Consider the following 25,766-nt stretch of genomic DNA (forward strand, 5'->3'; position numbering starts at 1 on the left):
GCCGATTCCCTCCTCAGTGCAGGGCAGTTACATTGGTATGTTAGCAGACAGTTTCACTGTGAGGTCTGTTAGGAAAGTGAGGAAGTGAGTGGGGTTTAAAAAAAAAAAGAAAATGTACTTTCAGTAAGTGCTTGACAAAGCAGCTATCTGTGGTGCCAAAAGACAATGGACAGGAAATTTTTAACAGAAATTTTTAAAATTATTAGTAGTGATCACAGAGATCTGTCAAACAAGCTAAGGGAAACTGATGTGCAGCACTGGGCCACTCACTATCAACGTGCCTCGAGGCTTAGTGGATATAAAACTGAAATACCAAGTGAAGTCCAGACTTGAAAAATCTAATTTCAGATATTCACAGAATCCTAGAAGAGTTCTGGTTGGAAGGACTCCAAAGCCTATCTAGTCCCAACCTCCTGTCACAGGCAGGGAGATCCTCCACTAGCCCAGGTTGCCCCAAAGCCCCATCCAACCTGGTCTTGAATACTGCCTGGGAGGAGACATCCATCCACAGCTTCTCTGGGCAGCCTGCGCCAGGGCCTCCCCTCACAGGGAGTTATTTCTGCCTCATATCTAATATAAATGCTCCCTCCTTCAGCTTAAGGCCGTTCTCCATTGTCCTCTCTACTACAGTCCCTCATAACCAGTCCCTCTCCAGCTTTCCTGTAGCCCCTTCAGGTACTGGAAGGCTACAATTCCCTTGCTTTATCACCATGGTGTTGAAATGAAGTATTAAAGGATTACCATATAAAGGTGGAGGAGGAGTCAAAATGCCTCTCCCTATCATTCTCTTTCCTACATTCCAAAAATGCAGAAGGAAGAAATTATTAAATGTGTAAATTGAAAACAAAGCTATGCAGACAATGCTAGCTGGGATTTTGTAAAACACAGGGGAAATAAAACAATTCCTAACCTAGAATCTAAATCGACCCTCACTAGAGTGTCTGGGAACATTTTTAAAGGGCCCTGAAGATAAAGCTTTTAGAACTGAGGATGTGCTGAGAAACTGCAGGTAGCACTAAACCCACTCACCCTGGCAAGATGCAAGGAGATGTGTGGTCCAGCATTTCCCAGTCTGTAGGAAGAGATCCTTGCAGGCAAGCATCTTGTTTACTGTGTGCCTGGTCTCATCAAGCCTGCATCTGATTATGAGGCATGTGGACAGGTCTTCACAGAAATTGGGGTAGAGAGGAGAGACTGCAGGACACGCTGCCCTGAAGAACAGCACAATGAAGGAATGTATGGAAGCATTCTTACATTAAAGCATTGGGAATATAAAATCCAGAGCAATGTCGTAGCCTCCGCTGAAATGCCTGGTTATCAGAGGGAGGAGGAATTAGCTGTAAGGTGCTGCTGTACAGAGGAAAGTTTAAATTCAGGGACAAGGGGCTATTTTATTTTTGTTGAACACCCTCTGTCTTCATCAGGAGGAAGGAAAATTATTGGCAATGATGGATGAGATCGTTGTAGCATATACCAGCTGAGAAACAACCGGTGAACATGAAGAACATACTGCAAAGCCTGTTAGAACTGTTACATGGAGTAAGACTGTGATTAAAGGAAATTGGGCAGCAATGGTGGTGAGGATGTTAGTATGCAAAGGTGCCTTGGAGAGACCCAAAGAGGAATTAAAACAGTCCTGTTTAGGATCATAGACTCACAGAATCATTTTGGCTGGAAAAGATCTTTGAGGTCAAGAATGAAAACTCCGTGGGAGTGGATAAAATGTGAGCATACCTGCTGCCTGTGTGCCACACATCACTTGGGAAACAGGTGGAGATTTTTTCCCAGCTGTTGGGTACAGAGGGGAAGGAAAACTACAGCTGCTCATCCTGATGGCTTGTGGGACATAACACAGGCTCAAGCTGAACTTACCATTGGCCACAGGCTTGAACTTAATTGCTCCTGAAAACAGAGTGTCAAAGGCTTACACAGTTTTAGATTGCAAATTAATTAAAGGATTAGCAGGGCTTTATTTTTCTATGTGGAAGCTATTAAAAATATGAATTTGCATAGATGATCAGCTGGTTTAATATAGCTAATTATTGCATTAATGCAGTCTTTGCTTAAGTAAAGTACTGCAAATAGAGCGCAGTATACGGAGATGCCTTCAGTGAGCCAAAATTAAATGACATTAACTCAAAGTATGCACAAGACATAACTAAGGAGAACATAAACACCACAGATACCAACCAGCTGGGAAGAGGGGAAGTCTCCCTGGACACTATGCTTCTTGCAATGTGACAATCTTAATAGCTGGGAGCATTCCAGCTATTCCAGCTGGAAAAGCCAGCTCAACGTACCTTGGTGTTGTGTACTTGGCTTTCTTAAAACTTAGTTACTTTGGAGTTTTGAAAAAAAATCCCAAATTACAAGCCTTATCACTCCCTGGAGATATGCTTTTTGAATAGGCTGACTTAAACTCTGACAAAAACGCTGTTCCAAGGTCTTCTCCTTAAACATCCCCCCCACTTCCCTCTTTGCTTGCTCTCACTGAAGCACTTGTTTTTCCAGTGATTGCAATAGAGAAGTTTGAGGCACACAGGGGGGCTGACAAGCTGCCTGTTAGCACATCCAAGTAGAGATCTAAGGAACGATCTTTAGCCTTTTCACTGCTAAATAAATATTTGCCCTGTGTGGTGTTGTCCCCTGTGGTGGATCAACTAGAGAACAGACCTTTTCCCTTCTCCTTTCCTCTACAGCAGTGGGAACCTCAGCTGACTAAACAACCCAGTCCTCCGAGGGCACAAGCCTGGTCCTCCTGTCCCGCTGGATCCCGCAGGGAAGGGACATTGGCATTCCCCCACCCACAGCCCCCCTACTCCCAAGTGATGTTGTCCAGCCAGAGGACCAGGGCCCTGGGGGAGGTTGAGGGTCCTACTCAGCCATGTAAAGGCAAACGCCAGTCCCCCACCCTGACAGACCTACCAGCAAAAGGAGGTCCCGTATGGCAAATTCAGTGGTACCTGCCTCTAGCCGTGAGCATCACGGTGCTGTCATTTCCCCTTCCCCAAACTGAGAACTAAAAACATGTGCTCACACAATACACGAGTCACTCTGAAATGCTCTAAGGTGACAGTCAATTTCTAATGCTTTACGCAGAGGGGAATATGCAAAGAGAAATATTTCAGTATGTAGGCAGAAGGAAAAGCTCAGCACTTGACTGAAACTTTTTATTTTGTGTTACATAAGAGTGAGATAATTATATCTAGTAATCTTCCTGGTATTCAGGACACCGAGTTTTAAGTCACCCTGGATATTTGGATTATTGTAAGTAAAAAGCAATGTTGATTTCTACTTCTTCATTGCAGATTGTTTTTTTAAATTTTGCTGTGTTTTCCAATGCCTTCTTTCCCAGGAATCACCGATTGCCACAAACAAAGACCCAAACATTAAAAATACATTTAAATCAGAAGTATTTTTCAGTTTTGTTACTAGGGGCATCTACCAGTATTTTAAATAAAAATTACCTCATTTTATAATGCCCCCCAAAATATTGTTACTTAGAAGGAAACATCTGGAAGGAAGGCAGTCAAAATTTTAAAAATTCCTTGCAAGTTCAAAAAATATATTTGAAAACTCTGCCTTTTAATGAACATTATATAAATATATATTTAAAAGACAGGCAAAGCCCTGTATTTCAGGGCTGAACTTTATTCTGTGATGAACCTGTGCAGGGCTGAGGATGGAATAAAAACGCCTTCTCCATCATGAGTGATGAGAACACCTCTGTGTGTGACCCACAGAGAGGAGAGGGGCCATCAAACTTATCTCCCTGCCCTCCCTTGATGGCTTAGTTCATCCTCCACAAGCTGCGATGTCAATGACATGAATCCTATGACCAGGCACCACCTCCATCTCCCTGTGACTACTTTGGGCAAGATGCTCTTGATCACACCTCTGAAGGAAAGATACTGCTTGTAGTCTGAGTGCTGGCCATCCACAGCAACAGCACAAGAGCTCACTGCAGCACTCAGCCTTGGGCAAGCTCTCTTCACCTTATGTCTTCTACCTATAGCCAAAGCATCAAACCAGTGCCTGCTCACTCCGTTTCCTATTGCTGTTCTTAGAACAGTGAATTATTCCTAGATTTCTGTATTTGTCTTTATCTTGCTCACCCTTTATTTCCCCTGAATAGTATCTTAGGCCTTGTCATCCTTTTCTTTACAGCTCATTTATGACTTAATCCAGTTTAGTCTCGGACAAATAGATTATTTCACAATTAATAGCATGACCTGCAAGGACTCACATCTTACAAAACAAGATGTTTCAGAAATTCTTCTTTTTTTTAATTAAGAGAACATCCTTTGCTTCCTACTTGTCTTTACGGCTAGGCAAGGAGAAAAATCTATAATGTAATTAAGGAAGTCATCAAGCTTGTGCATCAGTAGCTGAGGAAGAAACTAATATACGGTTCAAGGGAAGGATTTCCACACCAAGTGTGCTTAGCCATGTACAGTGACAAATGAATCACAGAATCACAGAATCACAGAATCACAGAATCTTAGGGGTTGGAAGGGACCTCAAGAGATCATCGGGTCCAACCCCCCTGCCAAAGCAGGCTCCCTATCTCATATTACACAGATAGGCATCCAGACGAGACTTGAATATCTCCAGAGAAGGAGACTCAACCACCTCCCTGGGCAGCCTATTCCACTGCTCCGTCACCCTCACTGTGAAAAAGTTCTTCCGCATGTTGGTGCGGAACTTCCTATGCTCCAGCTTACAGCCATTGCCCCTAGTCCTGTCCCCACAGACCACTGAAAAGGGGCTGGCCAAATCCCCCTGCGTCCCAAGTCTAAGATATTTATAAACACTAATTAGGTCTCCCCTAAGCCTTCTTTTCTCCAGGCTGAACAGACCCAGCTTACTCAGCCTTTCCTCATATGGGAGATGTTCCAGGCCCCTAATCATCTTCGTGGCCCTTCTCTGGACTCTCTCCAGGAGATCCCTGTCTTTTTTATACCATGGAGCCCAGAACTGGACACAGTACTCCAGGTGGGGCCTGACCAACGCAGAGTAGAGGGGGAGGATCACTTCCTTCGACCTGCTGGACATACTCTTCCTGATGCATCCCAGGATCCCATTGGCTCTCTTCGCCACCAGTGCGCACTGCTGGCTCATGGCCAACCTGTCATCAACCAGGACCGCCAGGTCCTTCTCCACAGAGCTCCTTTCCAGCAGGTCATCCCCCAGCCTGTACTGATACAGTCGGTTGTTCCTCCCCAGGTGCAAGACTTTACACTTGCTCTTGTTGAACCTCATCTGGTTTCTCCCAGCCCAGCTCTCCAGCCTGTCAAGGTCTCGCTGGATGGCAGCGCAGTGTTCCTGCGTGTCAGCCAATCCTCCCAGCTTTGTATCATCGGCGTACTTGCTGAGGGTGGATGCTATACCCTCATCAAGATCGTCAATGAAGATATTAAACAGGACTGGACCCAACACCGAGCCCTGGGGAACACCGCTAGTCACAGGCCTCCATTCAGATTCTACTCCACTGATCACGACCCTCTGAGCCCGGTCCGACAGCCAGTTCTCGACCCACCTCACTGTCCACTCATCTAACCCTTGTTCCCTCAGCTTCTCTATCAGGATGTCGTGGGAGACAGTATCAAAAGCCTTGCTAAAGTCAAGGTAGACGACATCCACTGCTCTCCCTCCGTCCACCCAGTTGGTGATGACATCATAGAAGGCTATGAGATTGGTCGAGCACGATTTCCCCTTGGTGAATCCATGCTGACTACTCCTCATAACCTTCTTCTCTTCCAGTTGTTTGGAGATGGCATCCAAAACAAACTGTTCCATCACCTTTCCAGGGACAGAAGTGAGGCTGACTGGCCTGTAGTTGCTGGGATCCTCCTTCTTGCCTTTTTTAAAGACTGGAGTCACATTGGCTATTCTCCAATCTTCAGGCACTTCTCCTGTAGTCCAGGACCTATTGAAGATGATAGAGAGTGGCTCTGCAATCACCTCCGCCAGTTCTCTCAGCACACGTGGGTGTATCCCATCTGGACCCATGGATTTGTGTGCATCCAATCCTTTGAGTCGCTCCTGGACTACCCCTACCTCAACTAGAGGTGAGCCGTTCATTCCCCAACCACTGCTACTTTCGTCTGGTATCTGTGGGTCCCGAGAAGCCTTCGGAGTAAAGACCGAGGCAAAGAAGGCATTCAGTATCTCCACCTTCTCATCATCTCCCGTTACCAAGATACCCGCCTCATTTAACAAGGGACCTACATTATCCCTGGTTATCCTTTTACTATTCACATACCTGAAAAAACTCTTTTTATTATCTTTTATGTCCCTTGCCAGCTTAATTTCTAAGCAGGCTTTAGCCCTCCTAGTTGCATCCCTGCAGGCCCTGGCAACATCCTTATATTCATCCCATGATCCCAGACCCTGTTTCCACAGTTTATGAAGCATTGTCAAAGTGAGCAGAGTTCTATAATTTTGGTAAGAGAATTTTTAGTGCAGGACTGTACCAAGCTGGGTAAATCCAGAGCTTCTCCTAAGCAGAGCTACAAAACAAGGACCGTCAACAGCACTGGACTGATGTGGTTCTAAGACCCAAATAAGTGGTCTCACAGCTGAATCTTATGCTTACCTACCAGCTGGACTGGTAGGTCCCCCAGAACTGAATTGGGATTTAACAAACATTTGATTTGGGTTCAAGTGTCAAGGATTTTGCAGGGAGGTGTGAGGGAGGCTTTGAAAACAGATGGGAAAATGATGCTGTGATGGTAAATTTCCGCTTGCTGTGGCCTTTGCGTTTAGGAACAATTAAAAGGTGATGAGAAGCATCCAGTCCATTCATGGGCTGTAAAACTGGAGAGGGGGAAGAGGCAGAGGGCTCAGACTTGCATTTCAGATTGCTGTCCAAGACTGGCAGTGCTGGTGCTAAGATTTTGAAGGAGACTGCAGTAGCCACCTGGGGTGAGAGTGGGGAGGAGGCCCTCCAACAGCCATTCTAGCAGTGTGATCCAGATTCTGGAGCAGCGTCCTACTTCTCTCAGTGCAATGCAATCTACCAAACTCTTATCTCCCTATGAAACATGCACTTATGTCAGACCTGCAAGAAATTCAAATAACTGAGTTAAATTCTCACTGAATTTTACATATAGTAGAAATATTTGGATGCTTTGCTTTCCCACAGATTTGAATAAATAATACTTTCATTGCAGTGAGCAGACTTAACTGCAATACCTGACTCAGATGACATTTCAGTGATCTTTAAATTCATTTATACGGGTTGTAAACTTATGTGGTAGGTAAATTAATGTAATTTCTATAAATACTTCTGGAAAACTTTGTGATACATGGGAAAATCCTCTTGAGAGTTACTTCAGTGAAAGGCACTGTATGCCAGTAAGAAAGGTAATTGCTACTGGTAATGTGTTTTACTTTGGGTATTCTATAATTACGTTCTTACATAACCAAACACAAAAAGGCAGTGACAAGTGTACCCAGCCCTCTCTCGCCTTCTCTTCCATCAAAACCATCTACCAGTTTTTGTTGCTAACCTGTGGCACTGCGGTTTCTAAAGGCAATAACATTCCAGACAAGATGCACAAAGGCATTAAAATTTATATTTCAAGAGCAGGGGAGAGGAAACAGTGGGAAAGCCTAAGGAAGTGATAAATACTTCAGGAAACCAGGTAAAAGCCATCAAGTGCTAAAGTCTTTCAGGGAGACCATACCTTTATGTATAGTACAAATCTGTATTTTTCACATCAGTATTACATCTTACTATTGTCAGTAACATGCTGGCACAGGCAGGAGGAGCCAACACTGTGCAGGTTCCCAAAAATATTCATATTTTGACAAAGATATTTAGACATTCTTTTCTTGAAGGCGACCTCCAGAAGAGCACGAATTCCCACTACAACCAAGCATGTTCTGTGTATGGATCACTCTTCTTTAGTCTTGCAGCTGTCAGCATGAAAGATCCAAACTTGCTGACTCAGCACTGGGACAAAAGGTTTATTTCTCTGGTTTAAAAACTGGGCACATATTTAGGATTGTACCACCTACCAAAAACCGTACTTCAAACTGTCTTTATGATGAAACTTAGTGCGCTGGAATTGAAAAGAAAAGAAGAAAGGAGAAAAAAAGGAAAACACAAAAGAGGCTTCTCATCTTTCCATCTCTTAGAACTCCTGCTATGACAGACACGCAAGTCCCAGCTTACAACAGCAAAAAAACATGGAAAAAAACCCCAAACCTCCTACAAAATTAATGCCTTTGCAGGTTTTCCAGCAAGCCTTTGTTTCTTTATATCCCTCTAGTGTTCTGTGCTAACAAAGGCCAAGGAATGTCTGTCTGGCTGCCTGTCTAGACTACACCTAATCTCATGCTCTGCAAATGTACCCAAGTGAGGTCTGAACTCGTCACATCCCAGAGTCATCACACTCACGTGGCACTCACCCTGCTAATGAGGGTGGCTGCTCCACGTCATCAGAAGAAGCTCTAGATGAAGTGGCACTGTACTGTGTGATTCATTACAGATGTATCCTAAAATCAGCAGCAAACACATGTAACAATAGTACGCCATCTCCTCATAGTGCATCCTCAAATGGTTGTAACTTTTTACCTATCTGCTAGGAATCAGCAGAGAATAAAACAGTGGCTTTAATAATTAGCCTGCACATCTAGAAATAAACCTTACTGGGATAGCAAGATAAACTCTGTTCTTGAACTGAGCAGGGCTAAATTCAGAAGTTATTTCTAATACGATCGCAGGCATTAAGAGAAAAGCCTGCTGTAATTGCTTTGCTCTTGATAGTATGAAGGGGCCAGTAATAACATGTCCATTTCTCCATCCTTAATTGTATTTCTCAATTCTTTTCAGACTTCATACAGGTGTAGTGGGTATTTTTTTCCTTGTCAGAGGCACAGTTTGAATGCTCCCCTGAGGGTAAAGAGAGTCTCACTAAAGGCACATTTAGCACATATGGGAATTCAGTAATGGCTTATTTATTCTCTTTGAAGACTGTGGTCACAAGTCCTGAGTTCCAATGCACCACAGCTGTGTGCATTAATAATGGAGTATTACACTCATTGTGCTTCACAACATGTGGCAAAGCTAAAAACACTTGGGCAACAACACCTTAAAAAACTGCTTCCTTCTTCAGCTCTTCTGATTTACATCAATACACCACACACAGCAGAAGCAGATGCTTGTATTAAATAGATGCTGCTATTTGAAGCAGACAAACTACATATTTTTTTTAATTATGCTTTGTCATCTGAACTATCAGGAAAAAATCTTTGGTGCAGGTTAGCAATTGTTTTTCACAGGTAAAAAAAATTACAAGCTTTTCTGCATGAAGTTCTCTATATTGGAAAGGCTAATTCAATCCCATGTGATATCACTACTTCATCTTCATCTGACATGCATTATTCAGAAAAAAAAATATAAACTGAAAAAAATTAGAAAGGTTCAGCTGTCTCCAAGATTACAAAACCTCATTTCATCAAGACTATAAAAAAGACTAAAATAAAGACTATATTTTATTTAATTTCTTTCCACTTTTTTTTTTTTTTTAAACACAACAAAGTATTTACCAAGTTTTAAGTGTCTGGACATCACTGTCCACTTTCATAGCAAGTGGTTATGTTTATAAAGGAAAATCAATTGGATATCACACTCAAAATTTAAAAAACATCATTTCTGTTTTTAAACATGTTTCCCAGCTTTACTCTGCATTTGACAGAGCACAGGGGATGTCAGTTGCATAGTCTGAATTGCCTTTTTCATCTCATCTTATGGTACTCCAACATTATTTAGGGTATGTCAGTCTTCAGACCATGCCAATATCAGAAGCTGAAGCTGAAAAAGAAGCAGGTATGCATAAGAATGAAGAGGAAAACCAGTCAATGTGTGTTTTGTGCTGCTGCTTTGAGAACTACTAGTTGCACCATCTCTCCTATCCAGCCACACACTGTTCGTAATTCATGGTGCATGTTAGAGGGTGATCTACAAAACCAGTGATTTTTAAATGCATTAATACTAGAACAAACAAACCAAAAAAGTCTCTTTATGGCAGTCATTTACCAGTTGCACAGCAGTATAGCATAGTCAAGACTCAGCTACATTTTTGCAACACAGAGGGATTTTTATAGAAATTGAAATGTGATAAATTTAAAAGACATTATTTTATTTAAAAATATTTGCCAAATTATTTATCAACGTAATTTTTCTCTTGTTTTCTAAACATATTAGAAACCAAATCCAATGCCACTAGACATTTTGCATTAAAGGAAAAGGGTGAAAACACTTCAGGGAGGAAATGTGGAGTGAGAAAGATACAATCAGGAAGTGGGTGTGGAGCATCATATCACAATGCATCATCTCTTATCTCTCAAAAGGCAGAAAAGTCAGCTTAATGCACCTATAATCTGTTTGTCTTCAGATCTGTATTTTGCATCCCCAATATTTTCAATCTTTAAGCATGATTTGAAGACTAAAAACTGTCCTTTCTTTCATCTTCAGGTTCACACATACTTTTCCATTTCTGTAGTTCCTGAGAATCATTTATCTGCCATACTTCAGCAAAGCACTTTAGCCTTTTCCTGGAAAAAAGGGGGGTGGGGGGGCAAACAAGTATCAGTCAGAATGTGGAAGTATTTTTAAATTAAACACATCAAACCTTGAAAGCCCTATAGTCTTATGCAAAATTTTATACACAGTCAAAACCAGCAGTTTGCACAGTTTAAAATGTTATGTGATCTTTAAACAATTAGTTAACATTTCCAAACATATTTATTCCAGCTCTGTCAGTCAACAATTTAATTTTATAGCTAACTTCAGAGCACTAGAAACACTGATGAGATGAAATAGAACACTGAGCAAGAGCAAAGGCAACAAACAGCATTGTAGTTTGCACTGTTTAATTTTCAGCATTCAATTCCAACAAATGTGCATTAGTAGAACCATAAAGAGATATTTTCAATATAAATGAGTAGACACATCCTTCTGTGTTCTTTTTTTAATACTTTTTGATTTAAAAAGAGCTGACACAAATAACAACAGGATGTTTAAAATAGGTTAATACATTCCTGATGACAAAGATGTCAAGACTGGATGGAATTACACAGTGGATTTTCTTAAATAAAATGAATGTGTTTTAAAAACTAAGACAAGACAGCTAGCCTGTGGGTATTGTTACACCACAAGTATACTGCTACGAAGAGGTCTGAGTTTTATTCCCAAGTTCATGATAATTTTTATTTCCTACCACTGATATGTCATACCAAATTCTGAATTTGTTAATGCCTCTTTTGAGGAGAAGGTATAGGAAAATACTCTGGCATTTAGATGACATCATGGTAATAAGGGAAAATAAACAGGAATATACAAAAGCAAGTATTTCTATAATGACCTACACGGGAGAACTGGAAAAATTAATACAATCATTTATACTCTTTGAAGTCATTGGACATAATAGTTGTTTGTTGGGATTTTTTTTTACTTTGTCATTGACTTGAGCTCCAGGTTTATACAGCTGCATGAAGTTCCCTACAAAGTGTGTGCAAAAGGTCTCCAGTGAAGGAATAACCTGCTACAGGTCAAATCTGATGAATTACCAACTGATGTGCCTTGGATGTCCCTTGTCCCTCACCCCCTGTGTAGCTCACTGTCCTTAAAGGGAGAAGAGAAAGCGTCAAACATCACATGGTGTAAGCTGGTCTCAGAGGCAGCAGGTTACCCACATCTGATGGACTGACCCCAGCCCCCATCCTCTTGTGTTGCTGGGGGAAGAGGGAGAGAAATGGGGGGTGGAGTTGAGCCTGGGAAGATGGGAGGGGTGGGGTTTTAAGATTTGGTTTGATTTCTCATTACCCTGCCCTGTTTCAGTTGGGTAATAAATAGGTGCATTTTATTCCATGTTGAGTCTGTTGTGCCCTTGGTGCTGATTGTGGAATGGTCTCTCCCTGTCCTCATCTCACTTCTGAGACTCTCATTATATCTCCTCTCCCCTGCCTAGCTGAGAAGGGGAGTGACAGAGCGACTTTGGCGGGTGTCTGGCCTCCAGCCAGGGCCAAACCACCACAAGTACAGAAGCAAATTCTATACCAAAATCTAAAATAGAGACAATCGCTTACCTACCTATTCAAAAGCTGAACAACTGGGCACAATTAAGTCCCTTAATTAAAACTGGCTGGTCAGCCCTCATGCTACCCCTCCATGGGCACTGTAAATCAATCTTCTAATGACATCACTGGATAGTAGTTTTACTGCCCACAGGTTGGAGACACACTAGAACTCTGTGCCCTGTCCAAGTAATATGCTAGCATGATTTTCACAGAACAAAGTAATACAAGCTAAATGTACATATAGTATTATTTTGCATCTTAATTTTATTACACAGTAACACTACCCTTCCAGCTCATACTCTCACCTTTCTGGAAAACATTTTTTTTCCTTGATTTTAGAACCCCACATAACAACAGAGTCAAGTCACTGCTAGTAATTTGTTGTTTTACTTTTGTCAATTATGGGCTATTATTTCCAATTAACAGAAGCCACCACATTATTTTTCCCACAAACTGTCATGTATCATCAAAAGAATTATTTTGCTTTTTGAAAAAGGGATAAAAACTGGTGTTAAGCACTAAGCACTGTTCAGTTTCAAAAGAACTGCTTGCACCTACAAATAATTAGTACTCAAAATTTTCTCATACAAAATTATTCTGTCAGGATTAGTTACAACCACCAGGCAACAAGGATGTTAATTTATTATATTCCTGAAGGTTTACTGATAGGACTGCCACTGAAAACAACAATAACAAAAAATTCAGTGGAAATTAATATGAATGCTCGCACATACTTATATCTAAACTATATATATAATGTTACAGGTTTTATAGAGGTGATACTATTTGACACACATAAGAATTTTCATAACTAGTCTCTATATAAAGTGCATAAGCTCCTAAATGAAAAGTGGTTAGCAGAAAGATATTAAAACGCCCAAACTTTCAGTAAATTTTTGTGTGTTGTGTCGGGGAGTGGGAGGAGGAGGTAAACAAAATAAATTATAAATTATTAATACTTAAATCATAAATACTTAATTTTTTAAGTTAAACTGAAGAATATTCATCTATATTGTATTATGCAAATACAAGTTCCACGGAGAATAATATCCTTTCCAAATTAAATATATTAATATTTTCACTATCGCTGGTAGAACAGAAGAGATACTAGATGTGAGTTATATTCTAAATATTAAATATATGTTTAAATATTTTCTCTGAAAACAGAGAAAATACATACATGAAAGCATACATTACGTATTTAGCATAAGAAAAAAAACCCCCACAGTTTATTCCTAATGTTAGCTCAACATGCATTTAGTTTTTTCCAATCCTGTTTCAGAGAGCAGCAATTAACCTCTGACATAGTATCTACCTTTTAAATCTAAAGCTTTGATTGAAAGAGATAGCACGATTTCCCTAAGATTTTTTTTTTTGAGGTTTGTTTCACTGTCTTCCCTGAAAAGTAGAGGAGGGTAGCTGAAGTAGTTCTTACTGTACATTTTTTAATGCATACTGTGTGAAATGTTCTTAAATTCATAGCTGAATATTCATTGAGGAGAGGGGAAATCACAATTGTTCTGACCTTTTCATATTCACTATCCTCTCCAACTCCTTTGATTTGTGAGCTGCCTTCTTCAAGATTTCTTCAGGAAGATCTGCCAGTTTGGCAACATTTAGCCCGTAACTCCTTGCAGAGACTCCTTTAGTGATTTGATAAAGGAAAGTGATAAATTCAGGATTCTCTTCGTGTTCAAATCCTAAAAAATAAAACCAAAATGAGAAACTATTATGTTAATAAAACACAGCAGACCAAAGACTGAAATGACAAAGACTGTGGTCTCATTGCCATTCATGCTTCAGGTATGATTTATTCTGTTTTACCTACCCATTGTGAGAATGAAAAAACTCTTAAATAGATGTTTACCTGGTGTCTTTTTTAGCAGACTTATCTCTGTGTGTCAAAAACTGTACGTCAAACTGATTAATTATGTTGCAACTGGGACACTCCATCTCATGTCTGCTAAGCAATGACAGTGTCGGTAACCTATCAGTCAAGAAGTCCATAACCACACCACATTAAAAAGCTTCCTGCCTACCAGGAGGCTGAAAGCCATAAAAAATGCTTAGAAAAAAATACAAGTTGGGATGGTGGATCCTCTGCTAGGGGGTTTTCTACAGGATGAAAAGGTACAAATGTAAAAGACATCATTATAGGTCCTATGACTCCTTCCTTTTCCTCTTAAGACATCCTTGTTGCAACTCTGCACAAGCCAGGCCTTGTGTAAAGACCAGAAACTCTACAACATCATTCAGTACCATTCACTTTTCTGTTTTAAGACTGCAAGATTTTGGAACAATGGACATTTCCATAACTGATAATGACTCAAGGTGAATTGAGTTATCTAAGTCAAAGATTGGGAAAAAACATGCCATAAAACTCACCTTAAATGAAACAATTAAAATGTTAAGACAACAGAAGCTAAAGTTATAGAGTAAGAAACACAGATGCATTTTTGCTCACAGGCTATTGTGTCTCTCTGTAGCAAAACTGTAAAGACTACATATAACCTGAAGGTTCAGGTAAAATAACATTTAAGGTAGAAATGCTGAAGCAGGACATAAACATGAAATAAGACAAAGTGAAACATAAATGATAGGGCTTTGTGGACACAGCTGTTAAGGACTAGTAAGTACTGAATGTTGGTAACATCTCAGTTGTATCATGGGATCAAAGATCAACACTCCAGTTAATGAACTTTGTGAGCAAAGGACATGCTGATGCTCATATCAATTCTTCAATATTCCTAAGAAGAATTCAGGCAAAGCAGGAAAACCAGAATACAAGCAGAATTGTCAAGCACCTGATTAAACCTGATACATCAAGAAAAAGAAAAAAAAGCAAAGGTATGGAGGGAATTCCTACATCACAAATCTGTGCTAAGTTTGGATGCCATGTGAGTAAGACACATGTAGTGGATAAACCCTGTGTGAATTTTCGAAAGGTATTTGACAAGAGCCCTGCATCAAGTGCTCCTCTGAAAACTAAGCAGCCATAATCTAAAAGGAATGCCTTTGCATTTGTATATAATTGGTTAAAAGATAGGAAACTTACAGTAACAGTCAGTTCTCACCATGAAGGGTGATCATCACTGCAGTTAGAGAGGCTCAAGGTACTTGTCAAACAAGGAAAAGGGCTAAGCAGAGAGCTGACAAACTTTACTGAAAATACTAATTCAGAGCAACAGTGACAAGCATAAATGCTGCAACTCTTCTGCCTGGCAAGAGCAGAACTGGATGCAATTATGATCAGCAATCTACAAAATTAGGCATGGCACAGACAGGAAGAACAAAGATTATTCCTCTGCCTCTTCCAATTCAAAGAACTGGGACCACCAGGTGAAGCTACATGTTGTTTCAAAAGAGTTTCAAAACAAACAAGAGGAAGTTGTTCTTCACACAATGCAGTGAAAACTGCTTACACAATAGGATGAAGATGCCAAAAGTACACATGCACACACAGAGAAACTAGACAACCTTGTTGAAAATAATAAAAATCAGAAAACCATCTAGCTCTTGAAGCCCCCAAAAGAGCAAATGTTTGCAGACAGTGAGATCTTCTAGAGAAAGAGTTAACACACATTTGATCCCTAATCCCTCCTCCCTAATCCTTTGTATTCATCTACTGTGAGTTACCAAGCTGTGTGACTCTTTTATCTGACCCAGGTTACTGATTCTTGTATTAAATGTGAAAGAGAAATGGTTGTACAGTTTTCAAGCCCTCCAAAATTTCTGTATAGGCTGATATTCTAGTGAATTTGAACATGTAACTTTCATGTTGAGGTTTAAATTACACTTCTACAGTTTCTGCCTACACCTGTTGTGTGAAAACCTCAGATGGATTTATACTGTACCTTTTTGTTCAGCACTTTCCTCCTCATTCACCAAGAAAGCCATGTGGTAATTACCAACTTTGTCTGGATACATCTTCTCTAGCTCACAAACCGAAGGATAGTGAGTGACAAACAGTGTCAGTGACTCCACCTACAACAATGAGGTAAGGCATGTAAGAAGGTTTGGCTTAAAACAGTTATAAAACACAACACTGGTATCCTCTATCCATGCCCCTTTGCTCTGAGTCTAGACATGCTACATTTCTACAAGGAAACAGGCATCATGTCCAGTTCAGCCTAACATGGTACAGGCTGAAAAAGCATTCACAACCACATGTCAGATCAAACACTTACAACTCTAATGAAATGTTCCAGTGTAGCATAAGCAATAGCAATTCCATCATGTGTGCTAGTTCCTCTTCCCAATTCATCCAAAATTACTAGTGATCTTGAAGTTGCTTTTCTTATTATCTCAGCAGTATCTGTCAGTTCTTCCATAAAAGTACTTCGACCTTTGTAAGTGTTGTCTGCTGCACCCATTCTGCATTGAGATTCAAAACAGATCAATTTATTAACTTCAAATAAATGCCAGATAATGTTGGGGAAAAAAAAAAAACAAACCTTCTTATAATGAAACCATTTTATTATAAATGTCATGTTGCTGATCCAAGCAGAGCAGTAAAACTAAGGCAGAACATTCACCTTCCAGAACAAGCTACTGCTTAGGAAAAAAAGCTGCAAGAGTACATGCTGCAGATGTGAGGTTACTCTAAAAGAGTGAAAGATCTATCCATGTACCATTAATAAAATATTCATGTACCATTAATAAAGGCTTGCCTGCATTCTCCAAGACTATACTGACCCTATGGGCCTCTGGGGAATGTCAGACTGTAGGAACAGCAGAGAATTTTTCTGGGCCATCAGTAATCTAAGTCCCAAGGTAAATCTGTAGACAGGAATCTCAGCATAACATGTCAACTATAGGAATTAGAGGAAAAAGATGAGGTAGACAAGGGGGTATTTCTTATGCAATTCTTCTACCTTCACAAACAATAGCAGGCAGCCTGTTCTCCTAAAAAGGACCCTGGGAATTCATACCATTCAGCTCACTAGAACGGTAACAGCAAATGTAGCAGTGAAAACAAATTTTACTTCTTTGGTTTAGTGTGACCATGTAATTTGCATGTTTTATAAATGCCTACAAGACCTGAAAGTGTCAGATATTAGAATCTCCATGTAGTGATAAAGTGGACACTCAAGGTGACCGGGTATTTAAGCATCCAAACAGATACAGAAGCTAGTTTCTTCAGGCTGTAACAATATAACAATGATTTCCCCTACTTACACAGGTACACAATCTTACTATCATGTTTAAACATGTTTAAGAGAAACATTTCTCTCCTCATCCTTTTCCACAAATGTCCCTGAACTTAATGGTCTCCAAGCAGGTGAGCTTCTCTTACGCTCTGTACACATACACATGCAAACTCAGACACACAAATTCCTTCACGTTTCATACAGGTCTTTTAGCACCATTTCAAGTCAGATTCTATCTCAAATCAGGAAACAGTTTTCACCTCAGAAACCGACTGGTAATCCACCCTGTTCTTCTCTTCTGCAGCTTTCCTAACCTATTCAATTAATACGCTTTCTAACTGGCAGAAAGAATTTCCTTTTCCCACATATGCTTTTCAATTACATTAACCACATTACAATACCACTTCTGAGATAGGTTATCATGAGCAACCCACGGAGTACAGCTGCAAGAACGGATTTGTTCGCTCTCATCAGCCAACAGTATAGTTACATACAAACCTCATTGATTTAAGGAAAGCTGACTCTTGGGCTTAACATATCACATTTTCAAATACAACAGCTGGCCACAACAGTATTTAAAGCCAATCAAAACCTTTAAAGAGAATCCCAAGACAGCCTTTTTTTCTCAATCTTTTGCTGCATCTCTCTAATGTAATCGCTTCTGTTGCCTACAGAAGCACTAACAAGATACTCATAATTTTATGGGGATCTCTGATTGCCAAGAGTAACTGGCTACAAATAGGCTGGACACATTAAAATTATGATTTCTGTAGGTTCTCTGGTTCCTGCCCTGGAAATTTTGTATGGTGTCATGTGTAACTCCATGACATGTGAATCTTGTGACGAACTGATCTTGGTTGGAGATGGGCAGGGCATTACCATACAACAAGCAAACTGCACTTCACTGAGTATGCACTTAAGATTGCACGTGTAGTAGGTATACTCCAACATTACTATGCTTATCACTATTAACTACAAATAAATTTACCAGAACAGCCAATACTTTTCATGTCCAAACAGTCTCTGGCTCCATAATGGGCAACTTCAACTTCATTTACAACCCTAGCATTATTACAATGTAATTTTTATTTGGCTTTTCATTACAGAGAGAACATCTAACAGGCTGTCTTTTCTGAACTTAGCATGATTACACTCAGAGTTCTCATTTCTATTTTTCTCTTGGATTGCATCAGATCCATAGAGCCCTCAAAATCATTTAGCCATTTTGCATCTTATCTGCATTCAGGAAAATAATTTTCAGAACTTCCTCACTAAATGCTCAAGATACAAACAGAAATTAGTATTATCGTTCTCTTGTTCTTAACAACAGCTGCAAAAGAAGATTTCTTTTCAGCATCTTGAAACATTCAAATCCAACTCAGGCTCATCTACAGATTTTAAAAAAAAAACCAAAACAGTATGTTTCTCAATGATATAAAACCTCTGAAATATATTCCTTTGAAAATGGATAAAATTGTTCTTTCTGCCTGTGCCCTTGACACTAGAAGGAAGAATCACACTTGTTTTTCAAATGTATCTCGTCAATAATTTTATCCAAAAAAAGTAAGAATAAATATTTTAATGTGGACGTCTGCATTTATCAAACTAACAGTTAATATGCAGCAAGGCATTGCTCCAACTGTGTGTTATTCCTGATCTAATGAAGTTTTTGATACAAAACACCTATTGCTTAAACATTTCTTCAGGTTTAAAACAGCCACTATAAATCCCACTACAGTGGGATTCAGTCGCTTTCAATTTACATTTAGATGTAGCTTGCCTCTTAAATGTTTTTATACGTCAAAACATTAAACTTTCTCCTGATGTTCAATAGAATGAAGATGATTTACCACTGTTAGCAGCTAATTTACAGTTAATACCTGGGTGCTATCCCAATGAACTTTTAGGGTAAAAATGCAAAGAGAAATGTTATAGATACTGAGCCTTAAAGCTGTCACCCCTTAAATCATCTTGTTTGGCTGCCTTTTTTCATTTGTTTTACATAGGGTCCTAAATGAAGTCTCCAAGCCTCACTTTTGCTGGCACCCTGCCTCCAATGGGGTCAGATATTTTTCTGACTTTTATATGTACACAAAAATAACTATTTGATTACATTTTAATACTGCATTCACCCTAACAATATGTCTGGTGACAATACAGTGGGATATGAGAAGAGGTATGAGTCATCCCTGAGTGATGCAGTCATGTTATGCACTGCATAATATTTATTTTCTTCCTTCTCTTAACTGAACACCCCCCCTCCACCCAAAAGAAAAACCAACAAACCAACAAAACACAAACATGTACAGGAAAATGAAGTTTACAAGAGAGTAAGGCAATCACAACAGCAAACCATCAGAGCAGGAACAATACCACCCAGCCCCACCACCTCTGCTCTATTTGTCAGCACACCAGCTGCTGGAAGCAGTGACAGTTAATACGAAAACTTCAATTTCTGCTATGGAATTTCTACTGTCTACGTTCAGAAAAATTACTGCATTCTGCCCATGACAAGTGTGCAGATATCCAATGTGGAGAGTGCCTCTTTAGTGCTGGCAAGAGATTCATCACTCCTCAGCAAATGCAATTTGGCTAGAAACCACTTTTTATAATGTCTCTTTGACAGCCAACCAAATTTCATAAAATTAAAAGCTCTTCTTCTTACAATGTTCAACACATCTATTATGTAACAGGAAAAAAAAAGGGAGGAAGCATTATCTCTTTTCATTGCTAGGTTTCAAGTGGTAAAGATTCTTGTCTATAAACTCAGAGAAAACAACAGGGAAGCAATGTTTCCAAAAATTAATTTTGGTGGGATAAGTGTGATGATATGCAGCAGCACCAGCCAGCTTTATACAAACCAGCTAGTACAACATGCTTAACCTGCATGTGACCCCTTAGAGAGAAAGACACAGATTTCCACATCCTACACTTGCAGCATTCAAAGGGTGCTTTCTCTAATCTGCTCTCCTGAGTCAGTGCCTGCACATAGTACTGACCTTCTCCAATGCCAGTGTTCATCATTCTAGGAAGTTATCCAGTGATATTTTGTTCAAGGAGGCTCTGGAGATGTAAGGAATCTTTTTAATGATACAAGCTATGATGTCACTAGAATGAAATAGTAACTTTGTACCTTTTTTCCTTGCAGCTGAAGAATTTTTATGCAGTTAGTATCCATTTAGACCTGCACTCAACAGGCAGGAACTAATATCCCTGAACTGCGTGGCCCTGAAAGTCACCTCCAAGTCTGGTGCTCTCAAGCTTTTGATCAGCTAGAAACATCTGAGGGCTTTGAGAGTCACCCCTAAAGAGCTGTTTAGAAGGAGAAAATGTAAATTGAGGCCATGGAGGCTTTCCTGTAGCTCCTTCTCACAGCATCCTGCTCTTAAAAAACCAAAGTGTCCTGGAGACAGGGAAGACTTGCAGGCTTGATGACTACCAGTGGCACAAACCAACAGAATAACACAAAACCTTATTTTGGAGCAGAGCAGAGAAGGCTCCCAGAGAACTGCAGCTGCCCTGTGCAGCAGTCCAGGGGTGAACGTGATGACTTGTAGCTTCAAACTGAAACTGCCCCAGGGTGAGAGAAGGAGGGGGCTGGGGGGGGGGATGTGAGGGGGTGGGGTGGGAGGAATTCCCTAGCAGAAAAATTAATCTGAAATCCAGACACTTCCAGTTAAGTTTTTTTTCCATGCTGCCTTTCAGAAGAAGTTATCTAACATGCTATTGGTGGGGTTGATTATAAAATTAAGAGCACTGCGTGGACCTCAGGTATCATATTATTCGTTTCTGTTGGGACAAATCCCTCACAGTGCTTGTGAAAACGACCACACAGCCCAAGAGCTCCCAATGGTAACAAAAAGCAACTACATAGCACTGAATAAATCCCAGAAAACAAGACTGCAAACCCGTTCCTAAAGCCTTATTTACGTACCATTGACAAAATCCTGATACTATTTATTAACTATAAAATACTTAAAGCTGAAAAATAAACTTAAATGAGATGTAGAAATATGCATTTGACTTCAAAAGTTTATCTAAAATACTTACTGGAGAAAAGAAACCTAGTGCCTATTGCAGAAGAATAAACCTGATTGGTATAGAATCTCTACACAGTGCCTCTGTCATTTTCAGGTGAAAGTATTCCGGTTTCCAGCTATGGTTTACCTTCCCTGGGATCAGAACTGAAGCCAGGCTTCATCTCAGGATGCACTCAAAGTTAAATTATTTATTCAACCAGAACAATTAACATTAAAATTACTCTTTTCTCTGAGAAGATCTTAAATGTAAAGTGTAGAATAGCACTCTCTCAACACCAAGAGAGAAACTCCTGTGATTCAAGAACATTGAGAAAAACAAATAAAATAAATCCTTAAGACGAATTTACAAAAAAAACCCTTCAAAATATAATTTCAAAGTTGACTGTATTTGAACAGGAATTATTAAAATAAGTAGCTTGCAGAAGAAAGGACAACCTTGTGTAGATCCAGGCCTGGAGGTTGGCGGCCCTGCCTGTGGCAGGGGGGTTGGAGCTCTATGATCCTTGGGGTCCCTTCCAACCCAGACCATTCTATGATTCTAGGATTAGATGGGGTCTTGCCTTAGAGGTTATCCTATTCCTTCTCTAGTTCTCTACAACATTAACACCCTACAGTTACTACTTTTCATTTTTTTTTGAAGATCTCATGAACACTGCTTGTATCCTTTCATCTTTTGCAGAAGACACTCTAACCAGCTGAAGTGTCTGCAGAAAACAAATGCCTGTGAAAGTGGGAGCACTATCTGAAGATGATGTTCATGAGAACAGAAACACTTGTTACTGGTCCTGACATGAACAGAGGAACACAACGGTAAGATAAATCCTCTGCCTCTGAACCAGGTTATTGACTTTCTGCTAGGCACCTAGCAAACAACACTTACTGAGACTTCACTGGTTAGAAATTAAAAGTAAGTTTGCAAACAGGTCTGCCAAGAAAATGAAAACAGGCATCCGAATCAGAGGATTGGCAGGCTGACTACTCTGTGTCCTCTCCTACTGTGGTACCAAGAATCCCAAACACCTTTAACCAGAACAATTGTTCAGTTTTGCCCACAAAAGAAATTTGAAACCCTGAGTATTTTAGAAAGACTCCAACTGCTAACCAGAACTTAACAGTGTTTAGTATAAAAGTAGCCCAACTTGGATATCCTAACTTCTGGCTACTTGCCACATACAATGAAAATTTATCAAGTAATTCTTTAGAAGACAGCATCTGCAAATTTCTAACTGTTCACTGGCAAGAAACTAATGATTCACACTCCCCCACAGGGTACTGGTAAATCATTCACTTCATTTCCATGAACCTCTTACTGATTCAAACTAAAACCTGACAATTAAGAACAGTAATTTACAGAGCTGTGATTACAGAATTTAAAATTATAAAAAAAACTCCTTATCCTAATCATTGTTATCAGGAGTTTTTATTTTTGTATTATTCATGGACAACTTCTAAGAAGCAAATGTGTGCAAAGTTGCGTGGATGGCAATGTAGGAAATCAGAAGATGTTACCTTATTTAGAACAGTTGTTGAAAAGCCTGACAGAACACATTATACATTTAATGTGAAATACATTTTTGTTTTGTAAGTTATTGTAGACACATGGTATTCTCAGTCTCTGACAAATTAGTGAAAGCCTAAGATCACTAGGGATACACACTTTGTGTACTATCCTGGAAAGAAAAGTAAGTCCAAAGTCATTTTAATACTCAGTTTCATAGCATTTTGTAACCTTTTCCTTTGTCCCCCATATCACTAGCTAATTGAAATAGTCAACACAAGTAATCACTTAAATCCTCATTACCTTATAGACCTGGCCAACAGAGGCATGCTGCACAGGCAAGCACCCCAGAATGTTAAAAGAGATGTATCTAACAGGACTGGCTTTCAAGATGTGAACTGCATTGCTTTACTTGCTGAAAACCGGAGGACAGAAAAACATCCCTGGATTGCATTTAATAATTTGAAAGCTGAATTCACCTCAACAGACTGAAGGTGGGACTGAGTTCAAAAGACACAATGCTGCTCTAGTCAGTACAGTCATTGAATGAGAAGAAGTTACTAATATCCTCTCATTTCTAATGCTTTACAAGGCAATAGAAATTCAGTTGTTCTTAGAATCACAGCATCAGACTGGTTTGGGTTGGAAGGGACCTCAAAACACATTTATTTCTAATCCCCTGCTATGTGTAAGGACACCCTCCAGTAACCCAGGGTGCCCAAAGCCCCATCCAGCCTGGCCTTGAACCCTGCCAGGGATCCAGGGGCAGCCACAGCTTCTCTGGGCAGCCTGCGCCAGGCTCAGGCTCACAGGGAAGGATTTCTTACTTCTATCTAATCTAAATCTACTCTGTTTTAGTTTAAAACCATTACCCTTTGTGCTATCACTACTTGCCCTTGTAAGCTTCCTTCCAAAAGCTTACGTTACATTAATTAGTGAAGAACACCCAAGAAAGTTATTCTCCAAAATTCAGCAATGATACCCTCAATAATAAGAGAACTCCTTAAAAATACCTGTCACCTAAGGAACATAAATTACACACAGTTAATCTGGCAGATTTCTGCTTAATTCTAAATCTTTCCATTGTATTTTTAAAACTGGACTTGCTTGAGTGAGTTCACTTTGTCCATCCCACATTACACACAACCTTACAGGAGCTGGCTCTCAAGGCACAAGAGTCAAGCCCTCAGAGGAACAGGGAGTCTGGTAGCAGGAGGAGGATGCAATAGCTTAAATTCCACGCTCAAACATGCCAAACACATCAATGGGCTGCTTTCCACAGGTCCATCAGCTTTTACATTTACTCAAACACAGAACTAAGCATTTCTTTTTCTTGCCCTGAGTGAGAAAGGTATGACTTGTTCCTGTACAGAGGCACCAAACTGAGGTTTCCCTACTGCAGTGTCTCCTGAGGGACAGATCTGCCAGCACTGACAGAGAGCACAGCAGAAGGCCAGTGCAAGGTGGAGAAGTTTATGAAAGCTGCATTAAGCAACTGAAGCTCCAAACAAGTTTACCCCAATTTTCCTACAGGAAACCATTAACACTGTATAAATGTTGTTGATGGTCACAAGGGAAAGAACAGATTAAGAGTACAATCATTTTGCTGAAGGTTAAATTACAAGCAGAGATATCCAAATTAGGGTGTTCACTTGTGAGCTGACAGTATTAGCCCAAAGAAGCTGAAAAAATGGAGACAAAGAAAAACTCATCCCTAAAATATGCACAGGTTTACACTTGCTACTCTTGGATTCCAGGGAGGGAACTCGAGGTAATTAAGTTAATGTGCATATGTAGCTGAAGGATTGAGGCCAAGGGGGGATTAAAAGGCAGAAACTATAGTAACAGACTAGGGACAACAGCTGAAGTATTCAGTGCAAGTGAACTTTTCCCCTTTAAACCTGTGGACGCTATAGAAAATCCAATTCGCATTGTGACTAGGTTAAATCATATCAGGGGAGAGTTTTAGAAAGATAAATACCACTGTTCAGTGTCAGAGTTTCAACTTGACTGTTAAGAGAGCTGGTCAGCTTCACAGTCAAATGTTTGTTTGTCCCCCATCCCCCTTGCCCACACAATACTATCACAGGGAAAGCCTTTCAATCCCTATCAGTAATACTGCAATAAGCAACAGAAGTTGTTTTATAAATCTCACTTTATGTTTAAATAACTGTCTTTTATTAACTTAAATGGATTTTCAAGCCTGATTTAAAATGCTGCAAACAAAACAGGTGTTTTTATTAATAATTTTATCAAATGAAAGTTACATAAGCCAAAGACTGTTTTGTTAAATATTATTACATGTATATGAAATATAATCCTAACATTGGAGATTTATGTTACTATGAAATGACCAGACATGAAGCTAAATTATCTACAAATATATGTACAGCACAGCTTAATGTATTTCTACTGAGCTACTTAACACTGTCAGAAATACAGTTCAGATGTACTGTGATATGTCCAACACACATTTTTAGAAAAAAACACAGCAAATAATGTTCAACTTCTTTGAACACTCACTACAACTTTTACATATTATTGTCTTTTTCAAAAAGAACATCTCCATGTGACAGAAAACAGGTTCAATGAATATTATTACACCACCTTTTTTTCCCCTTGAAAGGTGGGCATAATCTACCCCAGAGGCATCATTACAACACTGTAAATATAAATGAAAGGCCTAAGTAATTTTTGTTATCCTGGCAATAAACACAAACACAATTAAGCAAGAAACAAACAAAATAAATTACTCTGCCACAAAGCAGTAACATTTCTGGAAGTTACTTCTGGGTTCTTGACAACTAACAAGTTCTGTTTGTCTGACTGTCATTGTTGCTTTCCAGAGCAATAGGAACAATGCTTGTTTAGCATATAATTACACGTATGCAACTGCATTGTAATAACAGTTCCCTGCTTCCTGCACAATAGATAAATTAGTGTGTATGACAAAACCAGTAAGCACTGCTATACATATACAGATACACA

General features: G+C 39.7%; 1 protein-coding gene and 2 pseudogenes across 3 annotated transcripts in view; 1 reads left to right on the forward strand and 2 right to left on the reverse strand.

Annotated features, from left to right (window-relative positions):
• LOC311199737 (tubulin polyglutamylase TTLL13-like) overlaps nucleotides 1-25,766 on the forward strand; it is a 336,991-nt pseudogene that overhangs the window by 94,451 nt on the left and 216,774 nt on the right. The window lies entirely within an intron of this gene.
• LOC311199707 (tubulin polyglutamylase TTLL13-like) overlaps nucleotides 1-25,766 on the reverse strand; it is a 146,942-nt pseudogene that overhangs the window by 26,800 nt on the left and 94,376 nt on the right. The window lies entirely within an intron of this gene.
• Nucleotides 10,112-25,766, reverse strand: part of LOC311199708 (DNA mismatch repair protein Msh3-like) — a gene marked incomplete at its 5' end in the record, with an annotated part of 84,314 nt that continues 68,659 nt past the window's right edge. Inside the window, 4 exons of the mRNA XM_084273845.1 lie at nucleotides 10,112-10,566; nucleotides 13,616-13,790; nucleotides 15,945-16,074; nucleotides 16,278-16,464. Coding sequence (XP_084129971.1) covers nucleotides 10,458-10,566; nucleotides 13,616-13,790; nucleotides 15,945-16,074; nucleotides 16,278-16,464 — 601 coding nt within the window. The 3' untranslated portion in view covers nucleotides 10,112-10,457. The remainder of the gene's footprint in view (nucleotides 10,567-13,615; nucleotides 13,791-15,944; nucleotides 16,075-16,277; nucleotides 16,465-25,766) is intronic.

This window comes from Gallinula chloropus, assembly GCF_964237585.1.
Source record: "Gallinula chloropus genome assembly, chromosome: 21".
Taxonomy (NCBI): Eukaryota; Metazoa; Chordata; class Aves; order Gruiformes; family Rallidae; genus Gallinula; species Gallinula chloropus.